Below are 26673 nucleotides of genomic sequence, written 5' to 3'. Positions count from 1 at the left end.
GACTTTTACGATGATTTTAACTCTCAAATGGGTTTGAAATTAGAATTTTGAAAGCAACTAGGCCTTTTTAGTACAGTTAATAAAAGCAACCAACCAAACAAAAATCTTCACATACAACTTTAAAAATGAGAAACAAGGAAGCATGCCAGTTATTAACAAATTAAGTTAATTTTATAAGTATAGTACATTGTCTTGAATTTTTTGGGGGGGAGGGGTGGAGAGGCAAGTTATTTGCAAGGATTAATCATCAAAACCCCCCTGTGCGTTCTTTTCTGGCAACACAACCAATAAAGCATCACCTAGTAAGGTGATGGAAATTCATAGTGAACGGTGTGAGATCCACAAAATCCCGGAATTTAGAAACCTTTTATATGCTGTTCCACTCACTGCTTCCTCAGCACGTCCTTTGACAACCCTGCAGCCTCTGCGCCCTTTCAGTCTGCGAGGTAACTTCCACCTTCACAAAGCTCAGAGGGTCAACATGAAGGCGTCTCTCACCGCCCTTGCATTAGGGTACCCAGTGGAACTGGGTTTAAGCAGAAAAAGCCACATAAAGCTGAAATTGCTGGTAAAGTATTTCGAGTCATAAGTATCATGAATGTAGTTTGAAGACATAGGAGCAGAGCCCACATCAGCATCCACACCACCGGCTGAGCACGCCCTGTGGGTCCCAGGACGGGGCAGGCATGCAAATTCCCCCTCCAGGCAACTCAGTCTGAAGAGAGAAAACCTCTGAAGGGAACTAGAGAAAAGGGATCTCCGGAGCCAGAAAACCATTACAAAGTCAGCAGAAGGGACGTGCCTGCAGTACACCACCCTCTCTCAATTAGGGCTTTTCTGTTTTCATGGGTCCGGGAAATCTGAAACCCTTGAGAAAAGCTCTTGGGTGTATTCAAAGCAAGATGTTTGCTGCTGAACCAAGCTCTCTGTTTAGATGAGCGGAGTACAGCATTCTGTGCAGTGCTGGGAGTCAAGGGCAAAGCTGCAGAGGTCACATGACCAAAGCCAAGCCCTATGAGGAAAAGATGAACGGCCTCTGATCTTTGTTGACATAGATAGTGCTTGAGAACAGAGCTGATGATCTTTGCAACATATAAGTTGAAGCTGGGGAGGGACTGCTTATAGCAAAGCTTTTTTTTAAGTCCCCAAACTCTTTAATTTTGATTTTTTTAAAAAAAATTTTACTTAATTAAAACTTTTTAATTTCCAAAAATAGCTTGGCAAACTCTTTAGTCCTAAGCATTTAATGCTTTTCACTGTAGCGTAAGAAAACACAGGGGCAAGTGTGACTAAGTTTCTGTCCCACCTGACATAGTTCTCTCTAGCTCAAAATAGCAATGGATAACAATACTGAATATGCATTATGGGCTAGACACATGGATTTTCTCATTCTTGCCTCACCATTCTAAGAGGCAGCCTCTATTATTATTATTCCCATTTTTTAGACATGAAAGTGGGGCCTTAAATAAAGTATTGCTCCAAATGACACAATTAGTAAGCAACAGAGTTGAGGCTTGAACCCGAGTCTGTGAGCTACCAAGTCTGATTCTTAACCATAATGCAACCCTGCCTCCCTGAGGAAGATACGGGGGAATTCAGTGCGATGTGAAAGGAATTAAGCCAGGATTAGACAGAGCCTTTAGGCTGGGGGATACCCCATTTTAGCAAACAGGAATGCATCTTATCTTAACTATTGCAATTATCCTGAATCTAGCTGTGAGTCAACCGCAGCTAGAGGTTGCCCAATAGAAGCTCGAGTCAAAATCTGCAGGCAGATCAGTGAGAAAAGGCTTATGGCAAAAGCTCCTTGTGTGCCCTCAGCACAGATGATTAGCAAGCCTGAGTTGGGGTCCTTGCTTTGGGATTTGCAAGCTACGGGACAGATCCCTAAGTTTCTCTGGGCCTCAGTTCCCCCATCTATACACTAAATAGGCTGCACTTGAAGACCTCTGACATCTTAATCGAAAGGTTGGAATAGGTGGTAAAAGTCAAACCAGTCCAATCACCGCATGGTGCTTGCGTCCGTCACATCGGCGCCTTTAGAGGCCAAGTGTCACTTAGACGCAGCTGCGGTCCAGTCCACTCTGCAGCTCTGAGCTCGAGTCCATTTCCCTATCGCCTCAGTCTTTGGCTCTCATTTCAAAGTTGGTCACTTCCAGCCACGAGGTAGAATTTAGTGAAGCCTCAGCGTCGTGTTATTAAATATAGAATACTCTTACTTATAAACAAGATGATGGGAGTGCTCACCAAACACATATTCTGTTAATTAAATCCTATAGATCAGTTTTAAATTTTAAAGAATTAGAATACAACAAAATGCCCAACACTGAAACTACCTTAAATTTAATTTTTCTTCCAAGGAACTCAGGATCCCTTTAAATGCTTACATCTCAGAGATGTCATTAAGACAATAGTTAACAGCAGCAAAATATGGTGGATATGGAAGGTATAAGAAATAGAGCCATGGCTGTCTCAGAGGGGATGCAGAAAGCAGGGAGAACCTGGAGGCAGAGCATCAGACAGACATAGGTCCCATAGTCCACCCAGGAGGGTGCCACTGGGGGTGAGAATATGCGCAGTAAGTTCCCCCTAGATAAGCTCACTGACTTCAGGTTGACCACCCCAGACAATACCAAGCAAGCCTTGACATCCTGAACATTGTGAGTGCAGCCAGAAGGTGGCAATTTTGAGCGTTCAACTAGACAAGAACATGAAGGAAGAGGAGTCAAGTCTTCCAAGAAGGAAAAAAAGGGCCCTTAGCCCCACCCTCCTTTTTGTAGGAAATAAGCTCCACTGAGAATCCAGATCGCTTGAAAGTGAGTCACTGCAACCTTGATGATCCGGGCCCCTTGGATCTGAATGTGATAGTCTTGTGACTGGATTTTCCAGCCCAGAGCTAATCCTTATTCTTGAAGTGAAGGCATGAGTCAGAGGCTTCAGGAGACATTAATATCTGGGGCCTCTGGGGAATTGCATCCGCTCTCTGCCCTCAATGCTCTGCTCCAGGGAACTCAATCCAGAGATTTCGATTTCTCCAGTTCTTTGAACAGGATTGCCCCTAATCCCAGAGGACTGTACCCTGGACTGGACTCTTCCCGTGGGCGATGGGTTCCTTTGTTTCAGGCAGTGTGCTAAATACCCTACGTGGATTATTGGATTTAATGAACACAGTACCCCATGAGATAAGTACTAAGATCTCCATCTTACAGATAAGGCAACAGAGGCAGTGAGAGTCTAGGTAACTTGCTGCGCTCACACAGCAAATAAAAGCCAAAGCTGCGATGTGAGCACAGCGATGGAACCCCAGAGTCCTGCTGTTCATCACTTGGTGATCCCATCACTTATAAAACTGGTGGCCTTCACTGGTATGATTTTTTATTTTTATTTTTTTAAAACATATTTTTATTGCTTTCAGAGAGGCAGGGAGAGGGAGAGATAGAAACATCAATGATGAGAGTCACTGATCGGCTGCCTCCTGCACGCGCCCCCAACTAGGGACCCAGGCATGTGCCCTTGACCGGAATCGAACTAGGGACCCTTCAGTCCACAGGCCGACGCTCTATCCACTGAGCCAAACCAGCCAGGGCACTGATATGATTTTTTAAAAAAATGTTTTTAACTGATGTGAGAATAAACAAGTAATCTTTTCTGTCAAAGAAGGGAGTTTAGGCAACTGCCATTTTGAAATGGCAAAGGTCAACGCCTCCCTTTTTCCTTTAAATTAGTCAATCAAGTGAGAATGTGAGCCTAAGCTCTGACCAATCAAGAGTGAGGGACAGATGGCGCACATCAGGAATAAAGCCCCGAGCGGACCGCCTGCTCAGCGTTGCCAGGCCCTGGGTGCTGCCCACCCTCCTGCAGGAGGAAAGATATTTGCCTTGCTGCCTGGCTCCCGAGTATGTTTTGTGTCCTACCAGGATCCCTTGTTTTGGGGCTCGCCTTATTTCTAACAACTGATATGATTTTTAAAAAACAGTTTAGTGGATATTTCTCAAAATTTCTCACATGATTAAGTGATTAAATTTGCCACACATTGGCTCAGATAACAGGGGGCTCCCAAGAAACACAATAACAATTCCCTCTGACCCTGCCCGAGTGGCTCAGTTGGTTGGGTGATGACCTGTACACCCAAAGGTTATGGGTTTAATTACTGGTTAGGGTACATGCCCGGGGTTATGGGTTCTATCCCCTACAGGGGGTGTGCAGGAGGCAGCTGATTGATGTTTTACGCTCACACAGATGTTTCTCCCTCTCTCCCTCTCCCTTCCTCTTTCACTAAAAATCAATTAAACACACACACACACACACACACACAGAATTCCTTCTGGCTTGGAGATACCACAGGGCCAGATGTGCCTGTAATTCTCAGAAAGAAGGGGCCCTCAAGATCCAGGGAGGTGGACAAATTGCCCCTAGTAGACCCAGCAGAATTTCAAGTACAGAAAGTTCCATAATTGGTTAAGTGTTGGGGTCTGGTCTGGAAAGTCATAAAATTTCTCTGATAGTTTAATGTGAATTCTTTCAGGTTCAGTTTAAGGCCGTTTCCTCTTAAAAAGTAGCTGATTATCATCTGCTGACTGTTAAGCTCTGAGGTACTTAATATCCATTGGGGGTTTCAGTGCAGCCAAGTCAAACTCAGCTCGCATCCTGCAACCTCTTCTCAGGCAGCGACACTACTTCTGGGCATCTGTAACCAGCCCATTAATCGCACTGACCTCATCCTGGCTCAGGGGTGCCGTTCACGACCCTTAGAAAACCCTGCCTTTTATAGGAATCTATAAACTTCCCCGAATAGAACAAACCTTTATTTTGCTTCCGGCAGTAGTTGGGCGCCCTTTCTTGTCAGCTTGCAGATTTTCCGGAAATAAGGACTTTATAAAAGGTCTGGAAAAGGAGAAGAGAATGGATTAGCAATCAGAGGAGGCTGAAAGCATGCTTCCGCGGGGAATGGAGAGGAACATGTGACTTTGGCTACAGAAAGGCCATCTGACTCAAAGCACAAGCCATCAAGATGTGACCCAGGGAAATAAACAACAGACGAAAAACCAAAACCAAAAAGAACAAGAAAGACAGAAAAAAATTCTAAGATATAAGCATTTTGGAGTTCAAACCTGAAAGACAAATCATAAAACTCTGTCTTTTGAGTCCCCCTCCTTACTGGCATCGAGGTGCACCGTGACAATAGGACACACACTGTGTGGGTTTGCTGAGTGAGGATGAGACAGACGGACCAGGGCGCAGGGACTTGTATGCACTGTCTGGATGCAATGCAGGTCTGCTTTGCTCTAAAGCAGGGGTTCTCAGCCTTGGCACTATCGATACTTGGGATTCAGGGTTGGATAATTTTTTGTTGGGGGTCATGGGGGGGCTGTCCCACATCTTGCAGTCTATTTCACAGCATCAGTGGCCTTTGCTCATTCGATGCCAGTATGTCCTAGACACCTTAGTGCCCCTTCTGTCTGGCACATAGCCTGGTACACAGTAGGTGCTCAATAAATATTCACTGACTCAGTGAATAAAGTGATTCACGTAAATGAGCCATCGGACACTCAAATTCAATTCCTCCTAAATGGCTCTTTGGCATCTTGAATTTTCTAGAAATCCTATAATCTATTTTTAAACTGATCAGACACAATTATAGATTTTTGTAGGAAATGTGTTTAATAAACAATGGACCATGTCTACTGGATAAGAGTTTACATGGAAGCATTGATAGCTCTCAAACTTGGCAGTAATTTTAATACTTCAGACAAAACAAAACAACCACAAACCTCTAGAAGCTTGCCTGCTACCTGGCTGTTATAAAACCTACCAACAGGGCTTGTGGCTCCCCTGACCTATTAAGAGATTTTATGTGTTTTCAAATGAAAAGAAATTCAGACTCTCTAAAGCAGGGAGGTGTGAGTGCAAGGAAGTGCAGGCATGTGGAGATGAGGGCCGGGGAGGAGTGGGAGGCTGGGGGAAGGGAAGAGGGTTAAATGGAGCGGAACACAGCTGGCCAGGGCCCGAAAAGGATACTGGTTTTTGCTTTCATTGTAGTGGGGCTTTCCTTAGGAAAATGTCAGGCTTGCTGCTGTGGGTTAAGGAAGGTAACCTTGATACTATGACAGGTTAAGTAACAGAGCCTAACGGGGCAGCTGTTACTTGGAGGCAGCTCTAAAATTGTAAGTTTGGAAGGCTGTGCGATATTGTACTTGCCTGGCATGTGCAGCCCTGATCATGTAAATTATGTCCCAGATCTGTGACCCAGGACTTTGGGAACCTTCACAAAGGAGAGGGGAGAAAAGGACTCAGCAGGGCTGGTCCTGAAAGCTCCAGCAGCTTGCAAGGGGGAAGTCTCTACTGCTTCTGACTCTATAGCTTCGATAGAGTCTTGGGTGAAAATGGGTCTCTGAGGCAGTCCCTCTTGACTTGTCCCTCTCAGAATTCTGGAGCCATTTCCTAAGGCCTTCGGGGACTCAGGTTAACTTGGGTCTTTTTAAGCCATTAAAAATATTGAGTGACCACAAAAAATTCTTGGGATGATGTATCAAGGGCAGAGTATCATAGAACCAGACTATTCTACTCTTAGGTGGTCAGACATGGCCATCCCAACCCAACCCCTGCCGGGGTCCAGCCCCAGCAGGTCCAGGGGTCCCCAAAGGTGTGGACGGAGTCGGCGAAGAAGGAATGACACGGAGACAGCGTTCAGTTGATCAGCAGCCTAGCCAGGATCTCCAGCCAAGTTCTGGTCTTGATCTCCAGAGAGGCTCTGCTTAGGCTCTCCAGAGAGGTTCTGTCCAGGTACTCCAGTCAGGTTCAGTGTCCAGGTTCCAGTCAGGTTCTCCTGCCAATCTCTGTAGTCAGGTTCAGTCCAGGATCCCTTGCCATGTTCTCCCGCTAGGCTCTGTCTCTAGGCTCCGAGGCCAGTCCCGGTCCAGGATCCTCTGGCATGCTCTCGCCAGCGAAGTTCTTCTGTCTCTAGGCTCCGTGTAGGTTCTGTCTTCTGAATTCTGTCTCCTGAGTTCAGAGTCTTTCTGTCTTGTTACAACTGTATTTATACCAGTTGATTCAATCCTATCAATCTCTATTACAAAGGTTAGGGCATTTCTTATCTCCATTCCAGGGAGAAAAGATTATGTAGTTTAAGCATGATTGTTCGTAGTTAAAGGGATTAATTACCCGCCTGGCACTTAGTTGAGGGGTTTTATTCCCTCCCTAACTTCAGGGGAAAATCCCTACCTGGGGATTCAACCTTTCTCGGAGAGGTGACTTTGGTTAAAACACAGCGCCAAGAAGGTGAGCAAACATATTAAGAAAAGTATGCCATATATGCCAGGTCCCTTGAAACAGCAAGGATGGACCGGCTCCCGGCAAATTCCCCCTTTTTTATTTTTTAAAAGCAAGCATTAAAAAGAAAAACCTGAAATGCTCTCTTGTATCCATTTTAAGAGTAGGATTGGCGCTTTCTGCTATTACCTGAGTCCTGATCTATCACCCCAGGGAGAGCTTGCCAATCCTGCACTTTCCCGGGGTGGAAAGGCTGCAGTGGGGTTAAGGATAAGGCTCCTTGGGCCTACCTTCTCCCATGCCTCTACATTTACCTTTCCGGCACCTTTCCTTCCTCAGAAAAGCATGGACGTATTTCTTGTATAAAATGTTCTGTCTGACTGGGAGTAACCTTAATTCCTCTGCTAGCAAGCATATATGTTAAAAGATCAATACGGAGTCTTTTTTCTTTAGACTCAGTATGGCACATCTTCTTAATCTAAAGATCAATACAGAGTCTTCTTTCTTTGGACTCAGTATGGCACATCTTCTCAATCTAAGTTCTGTACTATCCACCTTCTTACCCTATTTATCCTCTATAGGGGGGTCTGTAGCACCCTGGTGGAGTCCTATCCGTCCCGAGTGTGGGGTTCTCAATGGGGGGGGCTTACCTAAGGGAATCCTGTTCCAGGGGTTCCCAAAGGTGTGGACGGAGTCGGCGAAGACTATCCACCTTCTTCCTACAGTGGAGTCCTATCCGTCCCGAGTGTGGGGTTCTCAATGGGGGGGCTTACCTAAGGGAATCCTGTTCCAGGGGTTCCCAAAGGTGTGGACGGAGTCGGCGAAGACTATCCACCCTCTTCCTACGGTGGAGTCTGATCCGTCCCGAGTGTGGGGCGCTTACCTAGGGGTCCCTGTTCGGGCGCCATATGCCGGGGTCCAGCCCCAGCGGGTCCAGGGGTCCCCAAAGGCGTGGACGGAGTCGGCGAAGAAGGAATGACATGGAGACAGCGTTCAGTTGATCAGCAACCTAGCCAGGATCTCTAGCCCGGATCTCCAGCCAAGTTCTGGTCTCGATCTCCAGAGAGGGTCTGCTTAGGCTCTCCAGAGAGGTTCTGTCCAGGTACTCCAGTCAGGTTCAGTGTCCAGGTTCCAGTCAGGTTCTCCTGCCAATCTCTGTAGTCAGGTTCAGTCCAGGATCCCTTGCCATGTTCTCCCGCTAGGCTCTGTCTCTAGGCTCCGAGGCCAGTCCCGGTCCAGGATCCTCTGGCATGCTCTCGCCAGCGAAGTTCTTCTGTCTCTAGGCTCCGTGTAGGTTCTGTCTTCTGAATTCTGTCTCCTGAGTTCTGAGTGTTTCTGTCTTGTTACAACTGTATTTATACCAGTTGATTCAATCCTATCAATCTCTATTACAAAGGTTAGGGCGTTTCTTATCTCCATTCCAGGGAGAAAAGATTATGTAGTTTAAGCATGATTGTTCGTAGTTAAAGGGATTAATTACCCGCCTGGCACTTAGTTGAGGGGTTTTATTCCCTCCCTAACTTCAGGGGAAAATCCCTACCTGGGGATTCAACCTTTCTCGGAGAGGTGACTTTGGTTAAAACACAGCGCCAAGAAGGTGAGCAAACATATTAAGAAAAGTATGCCATATATGCCAGGTCCCTTGAAACAGCAAGGATGGACCGGCTCCCGGCAAACCCCAGAATGGCCACCTCTCCCTGATAATAGTGTTGAAACTGATGAAACTAGGAGTTCTGAAAGGCATGCAGATTGCGCTTGGAATTCGGGGGTGGGAAGTGTTAGGGATACAAGAGTGGGGCTGAGATTGGATAAAGAAAAGCTATTTTGAGAAACCAAATTGTCCAATGATAACCCAGACTCACCAGCTCAAAGAAATGAAATGCTGACCACTCCACAAGTTTCATATTGAAAATTTGATCAAACCCATATTCCATGTCAGATAAGCGGAAACATACTTACAGCTCACTGCTCTGCATAAGCTCTATCAGATCCATAAAAAGCACATCACGGTTCCTTTCACAAAAGCCATCCATGTCATAGGACACCTGTTCAAGAATGGAAGGAAATCCAATTTTATCCTTTTAGTATTTGATTGAAGAAAAAAAAAAATAGCCAAGTAGCCATGGCTATTCTTACCAGAATGTGTCTAGTTCCAGATTTCATCATGAACCGTCACACTAAAGCTGTGCATATCTTACTTGTTAGCTTCTTAGTTGGTGACGGCCTATGGATGCTGATGAATGGTGTTTGGCTGCCCATATGGCCCAGGGATCTAGGTCTCACACACCCCTTCTTCAATGGATTCATAGGGATGTCTAAGTAATAAATGTAATTCTTTCCCATAAATTTTAGCTAAGACAGAATAAAATAAAAAACTTCTTATGCTCATTAATCCATTGCAATGGGCGCTGTCATCCAAGGCTTTGCAATTTCCCTTACAAATGGTGTCAGAATTGGATCAATTCAGCTAAAAAAAACATGCTCAGGGACTCAGGCTAACAAAAGATTAGCTGGGATGAAAGGTGAGACCAGTGGATTTCCATAGGACTGGGAAGTCCCTAAATATCGGGGCCTTGACTTACTTATCTTTGTATCACTAGCACCCACAGAAAGCTGGTACCCAGGAGGCACCCAGTAATCATGTATTTTATGAGAACAAACACCAAATGTGAGCGTTTGTCCTTATTTCTCTTCCCAGTGGACATGGGCAGGTAAGGAATGAAGGTTTGTGAGGGCAGCAAGAAGCAAGACAAAAGTCCATTCCTTCAGCAGTCAATATAGGTACCAGAGTGATTTGTGATTAAAAAGGACACAGTAGTGTATACCGTCTTTTGTATTACCTCCCCACATACTTCCTAGGTCCCATGTTGTTGAATGAATGAATCCATGTTGAATGAATAAAACACAGTGAGGCAGATGAAACTATATGGACACTGTTTTCAGTTGCCTCAGGAGAAAACAGATGACAGACCCAGTGGCTCAAAACAGGTAGACATTGGAAAGGATGACCTCCCCTCTCCTGTTGACCCCGGCTTGCTGGCCATACCTTCCCAGCATAATGGTGAATAATGAAGCCTTGGTTCCAGCTGTTGAAGTGCTCGTGATTCCCGATCTGCATCTGGAGTTTCTGCAGCAGCGTCTGGTCCGCCCCCTCACCCACCGCGTGCATCGTGGCGCACACGTCATCCAGGATGCTCATGATCCCAGGAGGGTTCTGATGGGACCAAGAAGCCAAAGCCCCAAATCAACGATTGTTCCCAAATACATGCAATGCTTATTGCGTCTTTCCTTAAGGAAGGAAACAACAGCTCCCTAGATTCCAGATACCATCTTGAAAGTCATTCTTTCCCTTTGAGCAAGAATACCATTAATAACCCCAAATGGGAGTCATCACTTAGATCTAAGATGGAGGAAAAGCCCATTTTTCAAAAAAATGGTTTAACTCCCTGAAATTCTATTCAAAGTCACACACAGATCATTATCTGCACAATCTTATTTGTACTAAGTTGATATAAAAAACTCCAAAGAAAAATTAAAACATTTTCCTTTGACTCTAATTCAGTGGTTCTCAACCTTCCTAATGCTGCGACCCTTTAATACAGTTCCTCATGTTGTGGTGACCCCCAACCATAAAATTATTTTCATTGCTACTTCATAACTGTAATTTTGCTACTGTTATGAATCGTAATGTAAATATCTGATATGCAGGATGTATTTTCATTATTCGCGACCCACAGGTTGAGAACCGCTGATCTAATTCATTTTTTTTTAAACATATTTTTTATTTTTAAAAATATATTTCTTTATTAATTTCAGAGAGGAAGGGAAAGGGAGAGATAGAAACATCAATGATGAGAGAGAATCATTGATTGGCTATCTCCTGCACACCCCCTAGTGGGAATCGAGCTGCAACCTTGGCTGGAATTAAACCGGGACCCTTCAGTCCGTAGGCCAAGGCTCTATCCACTGAGCCAAACCAGCTAGGGCTCTAATTCACTTCTTTTTTTCTTTTTTTTTTAAATATATATATATATATATATATATATAATTTTATTGATTTTTTACAGAGAGGAAGGGAGAGGAAAGAGACTTAGAAACATCGATGAGAGAGAAACATTGATCAGCTGCCTCCTGCACACCCCCTAACTGGGGATGTGCCCACAACCAAGGTACATGCCCGTGACCAGAATCGAACCTGGGACCACTCAGTCCGCAGGCCGATGCTCTATCCACTGAGCCAAACTGATTAGGGCTCTAATTCACCATTTCTTCTTAATGTTCACTTTCAGCTTATTACCCTGATAGGCATGGTTTACACAGTTGTGCAGTGTACACATTTTATCCACACAGCACTATTTAATAAACAATCGTCAAGTTTCATATAGTCTTCATAGTCATTTTTTAATGGCCGTGTGTGCTCTGATGTGCTGTAGTTTACTTAACGACTGAACTGTCTATGGACTTTTTCACTGTTTCCAGTTTTGAGCTTTATAAACAACAAAAACAAAAATGGTACCGTAGAGATCTCTGTCTACATCCTTTTTGTTTTCTTTTGAATAATTTCAAGATCTCAAGTCCTAGAAGTTATATGAATGGTCTAGCAGATGGGCCAATTTTGTGTCTTTTTATGCACTAAGCCATCAACACAAATGATAGAATTAATTCAGTAACAACTCCTGCTTGTAAATTGACATTTTACTCATGTTCACATGTTCGTATTTACAAAAATAAAACCCTATTGCTCTATTTGCTAACATACATATATACACAAAAACAAATGTAATTTTAAAAATTCTGTGCAAAGCAGAGTTGTCACCTTGCCTATTCTAAAATAATGACACAGAGGAGAAAAATGCACTTAATGCAAATCTGTGAGCAGTTAGGATACACACCAGACCGATACTTACAACTTTGTTCTCTATGAGGTCACACACGATTTTGTTATTAAAGTACTCTATGGGCGTCCATCTTATTCCCTCTTGAACATATTCTTCCTGTGGGACAGAAAGCGGGAACTCACATGATCACCCAGTGAAGACTATCTGGACTCCACACATATGGATATCAAAGGCACATAAGTCACCATGAAAGAAAAACTTGAATGCCCTTTGGCAACAACTTGGAACTTTAATTTTTTTTCTAAGGAGGTTAGAAAAGCAACATTTTATTGCTTGGTAATGTAATTTTTATTGAGTTTGAACCATATGAAATCATTACCACACAAGCATTTCTGACATTCAAAAAATGGCCATTTAATATGGTGAAACCTACAGGTCTGTTTCACAATAATCTCCGAGTTTAACATAGGACAGCAGCATGGATTAGCATCGAGGCACTTAAGGGGAAGGCCCCTCACTCGGGCCAGGGGCTCATCTAACTGGATGGACACCAGCACACTCTCCTGGTTCTTCTCCTTCCTCCCAGGCTTGCTTTGTTAGCATCTCTCCAGATCTTTATAGGAGGCAGACTCTTAGGGCTCAATTTTCCAGCCGTCTTGCTTTCCTCAACCCTCCTTCTCCAGGTGATTCCAATCAATCTCATGGCTTTAAATAGCATCTATAGGCTAGTGACCTGTTTATTAATTTCTCTAGTCTAGACCTCCCTACTGAGTTCCAGACTCATATGTATTTGATTTTGGAATCTGCACTTGGATGTACAACCTCTCAAATGTAACTTGTTCAGCAGAGTTCTGACTCTACATTCCCCGTCTCCAACCAACTGCTCCCCTAACCATGTCCTTCAGTAAATGGTCTCACCACTGGCCCTGTTATTCAAGCTACAAAGGCAGAAATCATCCTTAATTCCTCTTTCCTTCTTGGCTTATTGCTAATTATTTTGAGTAATCATGGTGACTCAGTTTCTAACATGTATACTAACTCTGACCACCTCTCACCATGTCACCACCCCTACTAATAGACCATGGTCTAAGCTCCCGCCCTGTCTTGCACAGTCTCCTGCATCGTCTCCTAATTGGTTTCTAAACTTCCATTCCTGTTTTCTTTTCCCGTCTCACTCCATTCTATAAGTCTGTAAAGCTAGAGTGGTGACCTTTTCAAAAACACAGAACACAAATCAGACCATGTCATTTTTCTGCTCAAAATGCTGCAATGATTTCCTATCCTACTTGCTATAAAATCTGAACTTTCTGTCATGCCCTACAAAGTTCCTATATGATCTAAATGCTGCCCACTTTTTCCTGTCTCAGCCCACCCCACGCTTTCCCTAGCTGTTCTGAGGTGGTGGAAGGCGAGACCTCCAGGCCAGAGGTTTATGTGAACGCCTCTGCTCACTGGGGCTCCTAAGCATGAACGCTCCATCACTAAACATCCCCAAACAGCCTTTCATATGTCAAGTGGGTTGAACATGTCCCCTAAAATCTCAAAATGTGAGGTTTGGAAATAGGATCTTTGTAGATACAATTAGATAAGGACCTCACAAGAGACATCATCTTGGATTTAGGGGTGACCCCTAATCCAACCACCTGTGCCTTTACAGGGGAAAGGAGAGACACTTGGACACACACTGGAAAAGGCCGTGTGAAGACCGAGGCAGAGCCTGAAGTCATGTTGTGCCACCAAACAAGGACAGGAGCCACCAGAAGCTGGAGAGCCAAGGAAGGATCCCCCCCAGAACCTCTGAAAGGGGTGACGCTCTGGTGACACTTTGATACCGGCCTCTGAGAGGAGAAATCTCTGTTGTTTTAAGCCACCTGGTTTGTGGTACTTTGTTACTGACACTGTAGAATCGAAACACAATGCGGAATCCAGAATACAGGGACCTGCGTTGGCCTTTCAGAAGAAACGATAAGCAAGACATGTTTCTTCAAGCCAGAACGAAAACACCAGCTTTTGTTAAAGACACATTAATTTCTAAGGAGAACTGGGAGTAAAGCAACTCTGAGAAAGCCATGCTTTTCCTTGGGCACACAGGAGATGCCACAGACAAAGGGGTTGGAACGAGGTCTCCATTTTGCACTTGGTCAGTGAGTCAGAGAGCAGTAGAAGCAGCCAGTCCCAAGTCCAACTTCACAGCATCCTTTGCTCAAAGGAGGAAGAAAATGTAGCAGCGGGTGTTTCTATTTCACAGACGGAAAGGTCCCAGTGGCATGCGGTTTGTCTGCCTGACACTGTTAAGGACATTTCCTAAGACAAGACTCAATCTGAAGCTGTTATCCAAAGAGAAGTCTACACCCTTGAAAAGAAAACAAATTAGAAGGAGAACACGATGAAGGAAGAGGGACTGCTTACCTGTTCGGCCTTTAATGTCAGTTCAATAAAAATCTGCTGTAATTTTTCATTAACAAAATTGATACAAAACTGTTCAAAGCCATTTTTCTGAAAAAGAAAAAGTTACTTCCATCAATCATTTCTGCAAAATCATTTCGAAGACATTTCTTGAGTGATCTAGTGAGATGCTTCCATGTGACAAGCCTTTGCAGAAATGCTGGAGGCATCAGGAGAAGGCTGCATAGTTTAGATTTAGGAGAAACTAGGTTGGTGATGGTGCCCAAAGAACTCACAAAGGCAAAAATTGGGCCATAGTGGGGTGTTCTTTTTTTTCACTGCCTAGAATTAATCATTTCTTCAAGCCAGAAGAAATGCATCACCCTCCCCAGTCTGCAATGACTTAAACTGGGCCTACCTGGAATATTTCAAAGCCGTAGATGTCCAGAACGCCGATGTTGTATTCTTCATGGTCCTTCTCCATCGCTTTGTTGATAGACTAGGAGAAAGTAAGCAGCATGGCAATTAACTCCTTTTCCTGCACATGCAGAGGGGGAGGGAAGCAATCCCGCACACAACAAACAGGCTACACACAGCAAATACTAGTGCCTGCTGGAAACAGAGACCAAGGCAGTGACTTACAGCTTTAAAAACGTCTCAGTGCCTCACAGACAGAGAGCAGGCAGACAGCTCTGGTGGGGGAAGAGGAAATGTTGGAGGGTGTGGCGGGATTGAGCAAAAAAAAAAAAAAAAGAGAGAGAGAGAGGTAACTCATGGACATGGACAACAGTGTGCTGATTGCAGGGTGGAGTGGAAGAGGGCACAGAGGGGATAGGTGATGGGGAAAAAAAGAATACTACGAATTGTTAAAAAAAAGAAGCCTCAGTGCAATGTCAAGTACTTTGGGAAACCACCAGAATCCCAGAAAACTATTATGGTAGCAGAAAAAACAATGTTTGCTTAATGATGAAAACCATTAAATTCCGGCAGAGTTAGTTTTCTTCAGGAAGTCTTGAGAATTGGAAGAAAATGTCATCTCGGATGATCGAAGTAAAATCTGTTTCACATGAAGAACCCCACTCACTAATCATTTAATGATCACCTAACACAATATGCCAGGGATGTCAAGAAGACAGTCTCTGTTGCCAGGAGCTTATAGAGGGGGTGAGCCAACTATGGTTAATAATACCAGTAATTACCTTTAAAGTGATGTTAATAAGAGCAGCTTCCGTATATTTAACATTCACCTGCTCCAGACTCTGCTAAGTGCCTTGTATGTGTCGGGTCCTTTAATTCTCACTGCAGTTCTCATACCAATAGCGATCACAGTGCAATCCCTGAGATCACGCTGGGCAAGAGGGAGGGCCTGGGATGACACTTAAGTGGACGATGCCTAAGTCTATGTTCTTTTTTTAATTAGAAAACATTTTTTAAAAGTCTGTGGTCTCGATCACTGTGAAAAGAGATGTGCAATTCAGTGGAACAGACTTAATGACAGGAGGGCAGTGTAGGTTGGAGGGAGTTTGTGAGGACTGCAGGGGAGGGAGGATCACAGGAGAAAAATTCCTGGAGGCGGTGAATACCTGGATGAATCTTGAAGTACCAGAGTTGTTTTCCAGGCAAAAAAAGAAAAAAAAAGAAAAAAAGATAATCATCTTTTGCAAGCTAATGAGTAATAAGGTAGAACATGTAGCTCAGTACCTGGTACACAGTCAGTGCTTGGTAACTGTCAGCTCTAATTAGTATCACTTACATGAAGCATCCACCCTCTTTAACACACACAAAATTGGGAAAAGATGGAAAGGAAATAAGGTGGGAAGCCCAGTGCTGGAAGATACACTGAACAGGGACAGGAGGTGTGGGTTCTAGTCCCGGTTCTGCATGACCCTTTTGCTGAATGGCCCTGGGCAATTCCACCAGTACTGGGGCCAAAGATTCCCTTGTCAGTAAAAGGAGGGTCTGAACACGTTAAAAACATGGCTAATGCTGGCATGACCTTGACCTTCCCAAGCAATCGTATCCTTAAACTAGACACAAGGAGTACACAGAATAACTACCCTACGCTGCCCTGCCCTGCCCAACCCTAACCACACCCAATCATGCAGACCTCTAGGGTCTAATGACCACGTTGCTGCCCTTGACTTGGGCTTCCTGAGGGTTCTTCCTGCCTTGATCATATAAAAGGCAGAGGAGTAGAATACTGGATCACTGCCCAATTACCTGGATTTAATTCCTAGGTCTATTATCTAAGAGTGGTGTGGCCTTGGGTAAGTGCCTTAACCTCTCTGGGCCTCAGTTAGCTTATCTGAGTCACAGGGTTGTGGTAAGAATTAAATGAGGTTTTTGGTTTTTTTTCCCCTAAAATACTTAGAACAGTATCTGACACATAGTAAGTGCTAAATAAGTGTTTGCTATTATTATTCTCCCACTCAGGCTGCAATGATTAGCATAGACTGTCACTGGCAGTGCTACACTGCTCAAAGACTAATTTTCAGGATCTATATGCGGTATACATAAATATGTATATATATGCAAATATTATGCAAACACACACACCTCAAGGGATGTCTGATATATATATATATGATTATGCTATCATTGAAAAAAAATCTGTGGTTGTTTTAAAATACAGACATCCCCTGATATCCGTGGGGAAGTGGTTCCAGGACGCCCGTGAATACCGACATCCATGGATGCTCAAGTCCCTTATATAAAAGGGCATATAGTATTTGCAAATAACCTATATACATCCTCTCATAAACCTCAAATCATCTCTATATTACTTAAAATATCTAATACAATGTAAGTGCTAGGTAAACAGTTGTTATGCTGTATTGCTTAGGGAATTATAACAAGAAAGTACAGGCACAACCATCATAGGCCTAAATACATAATCACTGACAACATTTTTTAATTTTCTGAATATTTTCTATCCACAGTTGGTTGGGTCCACAGATGTGAAGGGCCGAAGAAGCCTCTGATACGCCTCCTTTCAGAAGGTGGAACCTAATTTTTCTCCCCTTATGTGTGGGCTGTACTTAGTGACCTGCTTCTAAGGTACAGAATATTGCAGAGCGGCAATACTTGAGCTCAAGACGAGGACATTAAAAGCTCTGGGACTTCTGCCTCGCTCTCTCTTAGATCACCCACTCTGGGGGAAACCAGCTGCCATGCTGTGAGAATATTCAAGCAGCTGAAAAGAAAGGGCCGTGCAGCAAGGACCCGAGGAGTCCTGCGAATAGCCGTGTGAGTGTATCAGCTTGGAGCCAGATCCTCCAACTCCAATCAAGCCCTGGGGTGACCATCACTCCCCTCAGCATCTTGACCACAATCTCGTCCCTGAATCAGAACCACCAAGCTAAGTCACTTCCAAATGACAGAATAAATGTTTATCGTTTTAAGCTACTAAGTTCTAGACTAATTTGTAACACAGTAAGAGATGACAAACACAACATCCCTAAATCTTTAGGCTCAAAGTCAAGACCCCTTCATGATCCTGGTCTCCTCCTTCCCTGGCCTTCGGTCCTGCCTCTATAAAATACAGGCTGGGGGCAAAGTGGGTTTATAGTTGTGAGTACGGGAACCACACCTTACTCTTATTTGTTAGTTAGTGTATTATTTTCCATATGAACAACTATAAACTTACCTTTGCCCCACCCTGTATTTTGTCCATGAGAAGCTGTTACTGTCTTGGTGTCCTGGTGGAGAATTCTAGAACTAAAAGCAGGATACACTGGCCCCAGGATGAGAGGGTGAAAAGTGGAGGGGAGTCAGGTGATGGTTAGAAGGAGTGAGCCACATGAACACGAAACCCTTAGCAGTTTTCCTCTTGGCAGCTACAATATGAAGCATCACCAAGTCAGCTACGTCTACTTACATCCACCAAGAAGTCAAAGACGCGGGAGTGCAGGGCCTTGGCGAGGGCGTCCCTGGTGTAGCAGGCCTGCTCCACGTTGAGTGTCACGTGGATGGACTCCGACTTGCCTCCCCACTTGCTATCCATCTGCCGGCTCGTCAGCTTTTCTTTCAGCCGGTCCTGGTTTATCCCCAGGAGATAGGCAGGAAAAGCCAAAACTATAGAAAACAAAATAAACCTCGATTGTTTTTAAGAATGTTAACAATGCATCTCACAAACAGGGAGGCACTTGTGTGTGTGTGTGTGTGTTTATGCATTTGCGTGCGCGCGCACCCACGCAAATGCATAAACACACACACACACACACACACACACACACACACAAGACACCATCTTTAGTCCCAAGAACTTTCAGGCTAGTGAAGACCGCTTATCAGCAATCCCACACACACCCATCCATTTTGCTTTTCCCAGTTATTCTATTACATGAGTCAATTCCTATGATGACTGAGCTTCCAATAATACAAATCAGTTAACCAAGAAGGGTGGCATTAAACCAATCCCCCCTACTGAGATCACAGCTGAATGCCTAAAATGGACATCTCTCCAAGCTTGCAGCAAGACAGCCGGAAGGAACTAAATCAAGCAACATTTCTTTGGCTCCAAATATTGTTTTCTTCCTCTTTGATACAGTGTTTTCATAGCATCATTCACAAAGAGCTGGAAGCATCTGATATCATCAAACTAATAATTACAACCAACCACTTATTTTTTGAGTAGTTACCATATGTGGGGTTGTTAAAGGGAGAGGACAGGACACAGATTATTGAAGAAACTCTGATGACAACCTAGAGGAGGCAAAAGTAGTTTGCCAAATAAAAGCTAAATATGTGACACAGATAGATAATAAAGTCCTGGGGGAATTTAGAACAGAAAGATATTACTACTTGCTTGGGTGATTGAGGAAGATGGGTGGGGTCTAAAAGAATGGACAGGATAGGTATCGATGCAGAGGAGGAGAGAGGGAAGGATGGAATGTGTAAAGGTGAGGAGGCAGGAATTCAAGAGACATGGTTGAGGTACACAGTGAGTAGACCAACACTGGCTACAGCTGAAGGTTATGGTGGATGCTTAAAAGGTCAGGACCAATTCCAATAGTGGAGATCATTGAATGGTCTGAGATGGTCGGGCTGGAGTCAAGGGTCCTAGATGGCATCTAGAGAGGGGTGTTAGAAGATTTTTCTGGGCGAGGCGTATGGAACAAAATGGAGGGTGTTGTATTATTCACATCACAGCACGCCCATCCCACCCTGAGGACATACAGTGGTGTAGTGTGTGGCTTTCGGGTAGAAAAGCTGAGGTTCCCAGGCTCAGCAACCTGTTTCCAGCTGTGAAACTCTGCAAGAGGAGGCTAGTGATATAAATGGAATTCTTTTTTTCTGGTTAAAACATTCTAATGTGAGTAAGTGACACCAACCATCCTTGGGCATAAAAGGATGCTCAGATTTCTCCCACTATTTTTATGGACACAAATCAGAATTCTTAACCGGACTACGAGTCTTCTTTTTCTGCATAAAGTTTTCCAAAATTCTCTGATAAAAGGATTTTGTGAAAGACCTTATCATGCTAATGCTCAAAAATCACAAGCCTCCCAATAAAAAATAATGTTTGAATTTCACAGATGGTGTTAGAATGAACAGGCTGACATTTCTCAGTATATACCTTCCAAGGAGATTAAGTCAGTGAATGCATTTAGAAAAAGTGCAACGCCAGAACAAGGTGTATGTGATCTATGTGAGTGTTCCACAGAAAGGCTCCCACTAGCAGACAGCTTCCTTTTAAAAAGGGCATGTGAATAAATCAAGTGCAGTAATTTGCCAAAGGCCATTTCCTTTAGATTAGTTTTTACACTTGATCTTGGCGCAAAGGCCATGAAGTGATGATTTTAATTTAGTTTTTTAAATTTAAATTTACTGGGGTGACATTGGTTAATAACATTAGTTTCAAGTGTACAATTCCATAATACGTCATTTGTATATTACATTGTGTGCTCATCAAAGTCTCGTCTCTCTCCATCACCATCTATTTGATAATCTTTACCTTCTTTATCCTCCTCCCACCCTCTTTTAGTTTAGTTTTGATGTTCACATGTATGTTTAGGAACCTGGATGTATCTCCCACTAAACAGAAACTTACCTTTGTACAGAGCAAAAACATCAGATGCCCGTAAGTCAGATTAGACACAAGTAGGATTGTTGTGAGAACCAAGAGCCATTTACCAATGAGTCTGACGTATAAGAGGTTCACTAAGGGAAGCTACAGTGTTGATTGTCACCACTGTCACCAGGCAGACAGTCAGGTACACGTGTATTTCACTTGACACACTGGTAGTCAATGTTTTATAGTAAATTCACCAGGACCCCTCACGCTTCATGGCAACGACACAGTGAATTGTTTGATACAACAAATCATTAGCTTCACTTTGTTGGTTCTGTAAATATGAGCTCCTGCCAAGCCCATAACCATGCTAACATGGGGACACAGTTCAAATATTTAGCGAAAAAGTATATCCCATTATCTTTATGACCACAGCTAAAGAAGTGTAACAAAACAGAAGCAGTCCTTGAGATCAAACAGACGGACAAGATTGTAAAGGAAACATGCCCTATCTACTTCCATGGCTCACACCTCTTCTGTAGAGGAGGGCACAAGTGAAGGACCGCAGGCACGCGAAAAACAGGGCATGGAATCTGGCCAAGATTCAGAGCCACAGGCGGAGGGAAACAGCTAAGAAGTCTAGAGAGGAAATCCAGTACTGGCTTTTAAAAAAGTCCGTGCCATGTTTTTCAAGTATAACCTTTTATGACCTCACATTTTCTTCAGTGGCGGCCCTGGTACTAAAATTACAGGGCTGCTCATACTGACTTCCTTCAGGCTGTGAATTTCCATGAGGTGTCTGGGAGGGTGGCTGCATAAGGACTGCCTCGGAGCAGTACAGAGGCTTGGGGAAGGAGAGGAGGGAGCGGGCATTGATTCATTTAAAAATGCTGATGTAACTCTGGTATAGTTAATCAGAATTATGTAGAACATAGAAGAACCTGCTAGAAAATAATGTTTCAGCACATTTTGATAATGAAGATAGATTTCTATTAGTGCATTAAAAAGTCACATTTAATTTTTTCTTTTACATGTGAAGTATAGAGAAAATAGAGAAACTGACAAGATGCAGCAAAACAAAATTCCATTTTACAATTTTAAAAGAAACAGCAAGGTAAAAAAGTTTTTTAAAAATAAATATTAGCCCGGCCGGTGTGGCTTAGTTGTTGAGGGTCGACCTATGAACCAGGAGGTCATGGTTTGATCCCCAGTCAGGGCACATGCCCGGGTTGTTGGCTCAATCCCCAATAGGGGACGTGCAGGAGGCTGCCAAACAGTGATTTTCCCTCATCACTGATGTTTCTATCTTTCTCTCCCTCTCTCTTTTGTGAAAACACACACACAAAACAAACAGTTAACAGGGCCAAGGAGAGGTGTGGTCACTTGTACTCCCCATCGTTGTTTATGTCATGTTATTTTCCTTCAATAAAATTCTTAGGTTAATTTGGATTTAATATCTTTTGAGCAAGACTTGTTTCCACAAAACCATCTTATGCTATTGATAACGACAGGTACACATGTGCCCAAGTTGAGGTTTGTTTGACTTCTCAGCAATGTAAAGGTTTGACTCCAGAAATTCTATAGCTCCGTTAGTCTAAGGTAACGTAACAATACAATTCGTTGTTATTAATGGCTATTTTGCTTTAGCTCTGATGGAAATCTTACCATTTCTCTCACTACGATAGCTAGAGAAAGTTTGCTTTTTTCTCTTAACCAAACATGAGCTAGCTCTTCCCTCTACAAATTTATTACACTGATATACTCAAATATTCAAATATCAGAAAGACACCACAACCAGGTTATTCATTTTAGTAATGTTCGTTCATTATTGTAAAAGCAGCAGATCCAAAACTACCCTTACGTCCATCAACAGATGACCAGTTCACTAAATTAAAATATAGCCAAGCAATGGAATGCTCTGCAGCTACAGAAAAGGAGGAAGCTTCTCAGTGAGTTATAAAATAACCCTCATGATACAATGTAAAGTGAAAAGGCAACTGCAGACTATGTTCTATGTTCCCACTGATGCACAAAGTGAGAAAAAATGAGTGGGTGTGTGTAGGTGCTCTGGAACACACGTGCCCTGAGTGGAATACGGGAGACTGGAAGCCTCTGGGGAAGGGAACAGTTGAGTGCAGGGGGCGGGGGAAGCTTTAACAGGGCACCCCTCTGAACCATGCTAAGGTCTTACCAACTGAAGAGAAAACAAATTATTGGAAGGAGGGCACATTTCTTTGCTGGACTTCCTTGGTTTCCAACACAGCCTTTCCCGATCCCCATCACTCCACCTCCGCCAATCAGGGCATTCCACAGGCAGCTGCCAATCCTGGGCCCCACGCCTTGGCCCAGGCACATGGGGAAATGCTAGCTGTGCCAGAGTCATAACTTTGTTCTCCAGCATAAAGGGGCAGTAAAGAACTGTGCCATCCACAAAGGGAAGCGAAATCTAGTCGACTTTCACAGAAACCAAACTGTCCATGTTAAAAGGCCAAGTGTTAATGAGCTTCCCGCACACTCCCGTGCATTTGTTAAATGTGAGGGGCAATGTCCACAGAGTCTAGAAACATAGTTATTATTATTATTGTTAGGTTGTGTTTCTAGACTCTGTGGACACCCTGTCTATTTACTGCTTTCCACCCCGTTCCTTCCCCTGGTAAACATAATTCATCTTGCTCTTTATCAGACAGACATCAGAAGTTAGCTGAGCTTCCCTTTTTATCACAAAAGAAAACAAAAATATAAAAAGAACCTTATTTGGAATGGAAATAGCCTTGCTGCATTGTCAGCAATGAGTGGGATACTATTTATTACTAAGCATCTAAATTTATCATCCTTGAAGAATGCTGAGAAAGGGAGAAATGTCTTCCTGGGTGGTTAAAGGATGGAAAGTCGTCTGATGCCCAAGAGGCTACAGTCAGTCACACGCCCTGGTGACTGGGGGGCCTGTGCCATGCAAAACCAATAACGTCTCTGCAGGAAGGACTTGATTCCTGAGTTCTCAAAGAGTGAAAATGGCCATTCAGGGCCTCAGGCTCTGATTACTACAGAGGTGACCATTAAAAGTGACCATTACCAATAGCAACACAATAGTCAATGTCCTTTTTTTTCTTTTCATTTTCAGAAATCCAATCTAATCCAACCCATGGGGCAAACTGAATCTGTGAGCTTTCCATATTTCCATATATCCAATCACTTGCTCTTCATGACCTTTAGGTGGAGGGAGACCCTGAAGATCAGTGATAGAGAAGGTTTTTATGAGAAGACAAATCTTTCGAGTTATTCGGCTATTACCCTAATCCTCATTAAAGTATCGCTTTACTTTTAAACCTAGATGTGAGATTCTGCCAGCTTCCCCAAGGTTAATGATAAACTGAAATGAATTCACGAATGGTCTCTGGGTGCGACTCTGGGACAGTTAATGCGGGAGGCGGGAGGAGATGGGCGGGAGGAGTGGGCAGGTGCGCAGAAGAGGCCTGGACACTCACAGGCCCTTTTGTTCTGCCACAGCAGGACGCCCGAGACTTCTCATCTCTTCCCAAAATACCTCAGTTGAGATCTAAGCAAAGGAAAGCGGTGGGTTACTTCTGATGGAGCTAAACAACGGTTTCCCCTTGTTCGACAACTGTGTGCCACGGCTACTCACACTCTTCACTCTCCACTGCGGCGTAGTTGCCGACTTCTTTGAAGCTGATGTTTCCCAGGTGGAGCACGCCTGCCACGATCTGCAGCACCAGCGCCTGCTCCTCCGCGAAGATCCCGATCACGTTCATCGCGTGCTGGAAGCGGAAGAGAGATTACCCACGTGAGCCGGTCACCAGCCTTAGAAGCACACAGCGCAGGAGCCCAAGCTTCGACTGGGTGGTGCAGTGCTACGTGGCTTAGCTAGTGACGGCAGCTGGAAGTCCCAGTCAGACATTATCCCTGACCAATGCACTCTCTCAAGTCTCAACATCATGCTGGAAAGGCAGTGTGTCCTCGAGTAGAGCATGCTCCCCTCCAGGATAAGGGCCAAGAGAGCTGCAGGAGGAGAGGCGCGCAGCTGGAGCAGCAGCTGGGCACAGTCAACAAGTCTGTCCGCATCCCTTGGTGTGATCCTGGTGCCATGCCTCTCCCCCTAGGGCACTGGTGCCCGTGTCCAGCTACTCCAAATACACACAGAGGCCTTTCCCTTCACTGGGAGGACTGAAAATAGATTGCATTTGCAAAAGATCTCAGTTAAAAATCTCCAGGGATTCAAATAATAACAGCATCAGAGAAGTCTTATTTCTGAGGTCTATATAATCGAATATCGAATAAAAGCAGCCGAAAAGCTTGAGTCTTGGATATCCATATTCCAAAGGAAATTTACTCTAGGACCAATGCAGGCCCCTCATCTGCATTGCTCCGGCCAGCTCCTTTGGGGCCTCGGGGCGTCTTGATGTCCCCTCTTGTCCTGGCCCCTGGAAATACATCCTGCCCTTCAAGAGCCAACACCAACTTTCTTCGAGCTGTACCTCCAAATGCCCTGCGGGGTCTCCCACTGGGCTCTGGCTCTGGGCTGAGGTTGGGCCAGGCTGATAGCTGACTCAAAGGGCAGTAGCGATGCATTTCTTTGAGGCTAAATGGGTGACCGGCCCACCTCCAGAAAGGTCTAACTCGACTTGTTAAGTTGTTTCCCCGAGGATGTAACCTCTTGTACTATAACGCACGCACCGAGTGAAGAGCTCTCTGACCTGTACGTACAGAGTGAAGAGAGAGTGGGGGGGGAAGCCTGAAGGTGTGCTAATAAACTCAGTCAGGGTCTAACCTGATTGAGGGCCCAAGAGCGCTCTGCTTTGCCTTTCTAAGGAGGCAGAGCAATTGTGCGAGCTGCCAGTAAACAGGTGTGGTAAATGCACTATGCACAACAGTTCTTACCTGCTAATCAGAACTCCTGTGTGTGTGTGTGTGTGTGTGTGGGGGGGGGTTAATGATGCATGCACTATTTTTGTTTGTTTGTTTGTTAATCCTCACCTGAGGATATTTTTTTCCGTTGGTTTTTAGCGAGAGTGGAAGAGAGGGAGGGACACACACACACACACACACACACACACAGTGTGAGAGACACATCAATGTGAGAGACACATCGATTGGTTACCTCCAAACATGCCTCAACTGGGGATTGAACCTGCAACTCAGGTATATGTCCTTGAGCAGGAATTGAACCCTCCACCCTTTGGTGTGCGAGACGACGCTCTAACCCAGTGGTTCTCAGCCTTGGCTGCACATTAGAATCACCTGGGAATCTTTTTAAAATCCTGATTTCTGGGCCTCATCCTCCGGAAATTCTGTTTCTTTGTTACTAATGTTGTGGCCTCATCCCATACCAAAGAAACAGAATTTCCAGAGGATGAGGCCCAGAAATCAGGATTTTAAAAAGATTCCCAGGTGATTCTAATGTGCAGCCAAGGTTGAGACCCACTGCTCTAACCTCCGGCCAGGGCACGTTCATGCTCCTTTTTTATTGCCCGTCTCAAATCATTAAGCGGTCCTCTGGCAGCTGGGCAGGTGACTATTGAAGGGTGCTTAAATGTGTTTTACAAATAGGACTGCTTACAGCAGAAAGAGGTGGAAATTTCATGCTGCTCTTGGCTTTGCTAACCTTCAGTGCCCTCTCTACCAGCCGCAATGCCCTGCCCGCGAGCAGATCCTGCGTGGTCCTGCACCAGCACTTACCAGAGTTTCCTGAAACTCCCGCTTGTCATCAATGTCATCCACCTTGTAGGACCCGGAGAGGCTCAGGTAGTAGTAATAGTCCATGCTGGTGATGCCCAGGCTCTGCTTCTGGTCGGCAGAGGCGCCCTCGATGAGCTGGAACAAGAGACATTGGGGGGGGGGGGGTGAGATGCGGCCCTCAAAGTAGTCCCTCATGGTTCCTGCTGCCTCCACCCTGAACAAGGGCGAGGGGACTCTCTAGCCCTGCTTGCTGAAACGACCGGTGGTCCTCACCCCCAAAATATGACGGGGCTTCAGGATTTCTGCTCTACTGCTGATAGCCCAAGGTCCTCTCTGCACATGCTGGTCCTTAACTCTCTGATAAGACCTGCAAGACCTGGGCAGTTCCCCTTGTCCAACACGGAGAGCAGACTGCAGTGCTTCCGCGGTGAGACCCCTCTAGAGAGTGGAAACCAAGCCAGGTTATAATCCCTC

General features: G+C 44.5%; 1 protein-coding gene across 4 annotated transcripts in view; it reads right to left on the bottom strand.

The window, feature by feature from the left end:
• The window catches only part of MYO1E (myosin IE), a 197251-nt gene that overhangs the window by 51273 nt on the left and 119305 nt on the right, over positions 1 to 26673 (bottom strand). For all 4 annotated transcript variants that reach the window (XM_059699613.1, XM_059699616.1, XM_059699609.1 and 1 more), the window contains 9 exons: positions 26200 to 26334; positions 24149 to 24281; positions 18370 to 18566; positions 14911 to 14991; positions 14517 to 14603; positions 12177 to 12263; positions 10316 to 10483; positions 9229 to 9314; positions 4803 to 4884 (listed from right to left, as the gene is read on the bottom strand). In XM_059699613.1, coding sequence (XP_059555596.1) covers positions 4803 to 4884; positions 9229 to 9314; positions 10316 to 10483; positions 12177 to 12263; positions 14517 to 14603; positions 14911 to 14991; positions 18370 to 18566; positions 24149 to 24281; positions 26200 to 26334 — 1056 coding nt within the window. The remainder of the gene's footprint in view (positions 1 to 4802; positions 4885 to 9228; positions 9315 to 10315; positions 10484 to 12176; positions 12264 to 14516; positions 14604 to 14910; positions 14992 to 18369; positions 18567 to 24148; positions 24282 to 26199; positions 26335 to 26673) is intronic.

This window comes from Myotis daubentonii, chromosome 1, assembly GCF_963259705.1.
Source record: "Myotis daubentonii chromosome 1, mMyoDau2.1, whole genome shotgun sequence".
NCBI lineage: Eukaryota > Metazoa > Chordata > Mammalia > Chiroptera > Vespertilionidae > Myotis > Myotis daubentonii.
The sequence above is the reverse complement of the archived record's forward strand: the minus strand, read 5'-3'. Positions and strand labels throughout refer to the sequence as shown.